Source organism: Mesoplodon densirostris, chromosome 6, assembly GCF_025265405.1.
Source record: "Mesoplodon densirostris isolate mMesDen1 chromosome 6, mMesDen1 primary haplotype, whole genome shotgun sequence".
Taxonomy (NCBI): domain Eukaryota; kingdom Metazoa; phylum Chordata; class Mammalia; order Artiodactyla; family Ziphiidae; genus Mesoplodon; species Mesoplodon densirostris.
Genome location: NC_082666.1, coordinates 124233330 through 124239560, shown reverse-complemented (window position 1 = coordinate 124239560; position 6231 = coordinate 124233330). Strand labels below are relative to the sequence as shown.

The 6231-nt window shown below is 41.2% G+C and overlaps 1 protein-coding gene across 2 annotated transcripts in view; it reads left to right on the top strand.

The window, feature by feature from the left end:
- Positions 1–1247: 1247 nt before the first annotated feature.
- Positions 1248–6231, top strand: part of CCDC25 (coiled-coil domain containing 25) — a 38861-nt gene continuing 33877 nt past the window's right edge. For both annotated transcript variants that reach the window (XR_009532863.1, XM_060102606.1), the window contains exons 1-2: positions 1248–1352; positions 6091–6138. Coding sequence is in view for 1 of the 2 variants with exons in the window: in XM_060102606.1 (XP_059958589.1) it covers positions 1325–1352; positions 6091–6138 (76 nt within the window). In the remaining variant the exon portion in view is untranslated. The remainder of the gene's footprint in view (positions 1353–6090; positions 6139–6231) is intronic.

Here is a 6231-nt window from a genome sequence, read left to right as displayed (position 1 = left end):
CACTTAGTGTAAGATGTTTTTGTAAAGTAGCCTCTCTAAGATTTCGAGGCAGTTCTTTTTCACATTTGAAGCTTTACTGTTAGTTTACCCTTTTTTTTTTTTACTAGTAATACGTTAGGTTTCCAGCTCATTTTTTCATTTTTCAAGTTAAATTAAAAAATCATGACAGTAACATCTACGCGCCAGGCATTCTTGCACGTTTCATGTGTTTTATTTCATTTACTCTTCACCACAGTCTATGAGATATGTATCATCATTCCCATTTTACAGAGAATAAAACTGAGGGCCTGAAAACAATGACTATTTATAGGACAGAGCTAGGTTCTTCCTTTGCAAAGCCCAAAGATTCCTAAAGCACTCACTGATTATTAGCTACTGTTGTTATCTTTGTGTACTAGCTCCTGGTACAGTCTCTGGCACTTTCTTAGTTCTAAATAAATTTCGTTAAGTGATGTGCTTAACTTCATAGAATGAAGTCGGTCAGATGAAGTTAAGAGAAATAGTCAGGTCAAAACTAAGTGCTGTGGGAACTTTCCTTGAGTCAGATCATTCCCACTTTACATCTGGAAGATATCTGAGGTTCAGAGATTTGCCCAGTCTCACAGGTAATAATAGATGGCAGATCTTACGCAGAGAGGCATATTGCCTCCGGGGAATATCACAATTTACTATGTCCTAAACATTTTATGCCCATTAACTTATTTAACCCTGGCAAAATAGCCTGTGAATTAGCAGCTCTATTCATCTTCATTTTACAGCTAAGGTTAAGTGCAGCACCAAATGTGCCCAGTAGGTGATGGACCTAGAATGAGAATAGTGGAGGAACTGGGGTTCACTCAAAATTTAATGAGCTCCTACTAAGTGCCAAGTACCGTAACTGGCTCAGTGAACGCCTAGCTGTGAAGAAGACAAAAGGTTTCTACTCTCAGGCAGGCCAGATGCGAGTAAAAGGAGGCAGATAAGACCAAGAGCTAAGCCTCAAGATTTGACCGCTCACGGGGTGGAGGTTCTGAAAATAAAGTCAGTGAATGACATTTTTCTCTTAGGAAGACGGAGTTTCCCCGCAGTTTTCCAGTCACCTATTGTCCTGGCTCCATCCTCTTTCCCCTCAACCCCCTAGTAAACTGAGCTCTCAGCGCGCCGATGGGGCAGCCCGCCAGGATTGAAAACGGCGCCGGCAGCCGACGTTATGACACTGCCCGACGTCCGCCGGAAGTGCGCGGAGGAGTTCCGGGGGACGCGGCCTCCGCGCTTCCGGTATCTTGAGCTTCCAGAGCTGAGTGCCGCCGCTCGGCGCTGCAGTCGCTGTGACGCCGCCGGGATCATGGTGTTCTACTTCACTAGCAGCAGCGGTGAGTGGGCGCCGAGACCTCCCGGGTCCCTGCTCGACCGCGGGGCTCCGAAGCCGAGACCCCCAGGCCGCCGCTGAGCCTGGTCCTTGAGCGCCTCCTCGGCAGTGGGTGCCTCTTCGAGTCCTCATGGTCCCCCCACCGTGTCCGTCCCAGTCCCCCCCGTGCGCCCCCTTGTCAGGGCCTGGGGGCGCGTAGAGGCACCATCCCCCCTGCTGTCTTTGCCTCCGGGAGTTGTTCTTTTCCCTCAATCAGAAAGACCTGTCGCTACCTGGAATTGGACAGTTTGTGGACTTCTTCGCACCCCAACCCCGTCTTCTCTTCCCCACCCACCCCCGTAACGTTTAATCTTGCTGCGCCCTGGTAATTACCCGCATAGAGAAAGAAAGGAGACATCTGCCAACAACTCTGCCTTACCGGAAGTGCGCCTTAGCCTTCTAGGAAAGGGTTATAGGGCCTGGATGTTACCGAAAGCCATAAAAAGACTCTGGAATAGCGATACAGCCACTCACTGGGCAGAGTTGATGTCCCAGATCTTGAAAAGTGACATGATAATGTTTCTGATTTGTCTTTGGCAGGCAAGGAAAGGGTGTGTTTAGTTCCCAGGAAATATTGTTGTCTTCATTTCTCTGCTTATGTTGTTCCCTTTGCCTACAATCAATCCCCCAGTTAGCTGCTTCTCCCCTGAGACAGCCCTCGCCTATCTTTTCCAGATGCCTTTCCCGCCTTGTCGCCACCCCAGGATTGCTTAGATACAACTCTTCGGGGATCCCGTTAACACCCATGTATGCCTTTGGCATTGCACTTGTCATATGATATTAAACTGTCTGCTTGAGATAGAGTGTAAGCCCCTTGATGGCAGGGAGAGGATCTCCTGGTTTCTCTAGTGTAGTGCCTGGTTCATGATAGTTACTCAATAAATACTTATTGAATCAATGAATGATATTTTTTGACTTCTAGCACACTCTATTCTGTTGCTCCTGTCTCTGCCTACTTGTTAAAGGTGAGATTTAAGTGAAACTAGCTGCGCAGTGTTTGTGTGGGTTTGAATAGAGTGGTACTTGCTCTTTAGAGATGAGAACGTTGAAGCCCAGGGAAGTTCTCACTCACAGACCCCCTCCCCTGCCACTCCATCATACTATCACATCTCATTTTTCTCAGTAGTTTAGGCTTCCACGGGGTGCCATAAGCTATTTCTCTGTCTCTATAGGCTTAGTTTTGTCTTAGCCATATTATTAAAATTACTAGAAACAAAATTCACACTAGCCTGAAAAATCATTATAGGCCCCGAATAGCATTTTCATCCTCTCTCTGCCCTGTCCTGCCCCTCCAGATAACTGGAGCGTCTCTTCGTAGCCTCTCATGAGAGCCCCTGACACCATAGTTACCCGTACAAGTCCAGCAATGGAATGAAAACTATAGGCAGGCCATATAGGTACTACATGTATTTTATGCTGGCTGCTTTATTCTCCTTAAAGTGATTCTAAATTCCTTGAGCGCTAGTCATACACACGCAGGTGCCCTTAATAGAGCAGACTGCTTCAGTTGATTTGTGGATCATGTTTTTCTCATTGGCTTCCATTATAACATCACAGTTGCTTCCTGTCAGAAAAATATTTGGCCTCAAAGTCTAATAAATCTGCACTTGTGCAGCTTTTAAAATTGCAAAGTTAATGGAAAAATTATAACTTCCAGTAAGTTAGTAGTAAAACTTTATATATCCTAGTACAGAAAACAAGTTGAACACACAGAATCTGCAGGAAATGACTTCGTATAGATAGCCAAGCTTTTCAAGCAACTGATGGTTTACTGCAAGAAAACTTTTTTAAAAAATGGGTTGAAAATCTCAATAGAAAGTTTTTGCCTTCCCTTTTAAAATTAGTATCTCTAACTAAAATCTGCTTAGTTTTATTCTTTCATGCCCTCATAATAGAATAATGAAACATTAGCCTTGCTATATTTCCAGTGTCACATTTAAGCCCCTCTGATTTGTGGACCCACAAATTACCTGCACATGGCTCATTAACTTCACTTGTACTTTTAGTACCTTTTACTAGCATCTGTCTCAAGATAGATTGTTCTGTAAATTATGAACTTATCACAGGACCTCTAAAGTTGGCCTGGTTGCTACACCTGTATCAGGTATCTTCAAGATAACTAGTTCCCATACTAATCAACCTTAATATTTGGGTGAGAGTAACAAAAATACTAGAATAATTCAATTTACTTTTCCTTTATCCCTCTAACATGGATGGGAGCTTAATTCAGATTTCTTACTCAGCAGTCATGCTCCTTTTTAATTTTCTATTTTGATATAATTTCAGTATTTCAGAAAAGTTATAAGAATAGTAAAAGATTTCCTTTATAGCCTCTCTCAGATTCCCCAAATTTTAACATTTTACCACATATACCTTATCTCCTTCTTTTCCCCTTTCTCTTTCTTTTTCCAGCTCCCCTCCCCCCCAACTCTCTCTCTCCACACACACAGATTTTTTTTTTTTCCTGAACCGTTTGTTAGTAAGTTGCATTTTACCTCTAAATATTTCAGGGTGTTTTTCCTAAAATCAAGGATATTCTCTTATCAGAAGACATTCTTCATTATCAAAATCAGGAAATTAACACTGCAGCAATACTAGTGTGTAATCAGCAGCTTTTATTCAGTTTTTATCAGTGTCCTAGTGATGAATTTATAACAAAGGAAAATTACAAATCATTGTTGCGTTCCGCTGTCATTCATTACTCTTTAGCATCTTCTGATCTGGAGCATTGCTCAGTCTTTGTCTCTCACACGGACACTGTCAGTTGAAGAATTACTTTGTAGAATGCCCCTCATCTGGGCTTGTAGCAGTTATGTTCTTAATCACCTCACTTTATAGGTCAACCATCCAAAGAACCATCTGTCCTTCTCTTGGCTGTAATTTAGATAGCTTGTCCTGCAGAGACAGCTTTGTTTATTTCGATCATTTAAAAAAATTACCTTTGTTCTGATTACAAAAACCATCTATACATTTTATAAGCAAGTAGACAAGGTAACTATTGTTAACAATTAAATGTATATCTTTCCAAGGTATAAAGAAAATGGGTGCGTGTATTAAAAATATATATGTAAACATGTTTATGTATATACAGTTACTTATTTTTTACAAATTGAATATTACTGTGTATAGATACACAAAAATACTGTTCTGCTGTTTAATTTCTTCACCTGTCCTTTCTTTTTAATGGGTACATGGTATTTTGTTTATGGATATTCTATAGTGTGTATAACCAGTCTTAACTAATGAGTGTTTAAGTTGTAAAAAGAACATCACTGCTTGACGGAGTATTAATTAGTAGGATATATACTCCTAGTGGTGACATTTATAGGCTCAAAAGGGTGTACCCATATAACAATGTACAGAGAGGATCTGAAACACTTTTTAGTTGTATTCCTGCACTTGGCATTTGTTATATGCTATGCAAAGGGCTTATCAAGCTAATATAATGCTCTGTTATAGACAAGTATTTCTGTCAACTGGTCAGTGCAAAATTCTCTTCTTTCAAGTTATTTTTCTCAACTATTTCCAAGTAATTATGGACTATAGTCATCATAACTGCTAACTGAAGGAATTGGGAGTTTTCTGTCCCCAAGAGAGGCAACTATGATTGATCATTTAAGGAGCTTCTCATTCTGAATGTGCAGGCAATCCTGAATTTAGGGATCTGTAGATGGAAGAGTGCTGCTTCCCAGCCTTCAGAGCTCCACTCACGCGGTAGTCCTCTGGAGCGACAGCTAGCAGACTGCCTGGCCCAAGCTTGTACCTGTCTGCCAGGCTTTGTAGGCAGAGGCTCAGTGGCTGTTAATTCAGGAGTCTAGGTCCAAACGGGGTCTAACAGGTTTTGGTAGACTAGCTCGGAAAACCAGGACCCAGTTAGCATTTCAATTACAAAACCTAACTGATTCCAGATGGAGGATGCCCACATCAAAACACACTAGCTCAGGAAAGCAAATGTCATTTCTAAGGTAAACCATACCCAGAATATTCTTTTTGATTTAGAGTAGTGGTCCCTAATGCTGACTTCACATTAGAATCACTGTAAAAAGAGATCTTTTGCAAAACCCCAATCCCCAGAGATTTGGATTTGGTTGGTCTTAGGTGGAGCTGGGGCAAAATTAGGTGATTCTAATGTGTAAACAGGGTTCAGAGCCACTGATTAGAAGAAGCTTGAGAGCCGTTGTTTCCCCTTGTAATAGGGAGCCGTTGTAATAGGGAGCTTATTATAATTTGCAGCACACCTAGGACATAGCTAAATCAAATTATGAAAAATAGAACTTGCCTAAGTATAGGAACCTATTTTTAAATGGTCGAGGTGAAGAGTTTTGGTCGTTGTTTTTTAAAAACTATTTTGAAGAAGGCAGAAGTATAGGACTGAACTGCGTTGAACTAAATCCCTGAGAAAGTAGGAAAGTAGCCATTTTTAATGAGGGTTGGTAAACCTTCTCCAGATGGTCAGCATTTTAGAGTTTGTAAGCCACATACGGTCTCTCTAGCTTATTCTTCTTCATTTTGCTTTTTTCAACCCTTTAAAAATGTAAAAATCATTCTTAGCTCAAGGGCTGTCCCAAAACAGGGCTGGATTTGGCCTACAGGCCAAGAATGTTTTGCCGACCCCTAATAAGCATTTGTCACTTGTTTTTCCCATCAAACAGTTGTGTCGGTGTTGAAGTTATCTAACTATTCTTATTTTTGTTTTGTCTTAGTTAACTCATCTGCTTACACTATTTACATGGGAAAGGATAAATATGAAAGTAAGTTTTCAAAAGCATTTGATTTTGAAATTTCCAGCAGGTAAGTGTTAATTGCCTTTTCTCCCAGTGGTTTGTTGGATATGAGTTTTCAGT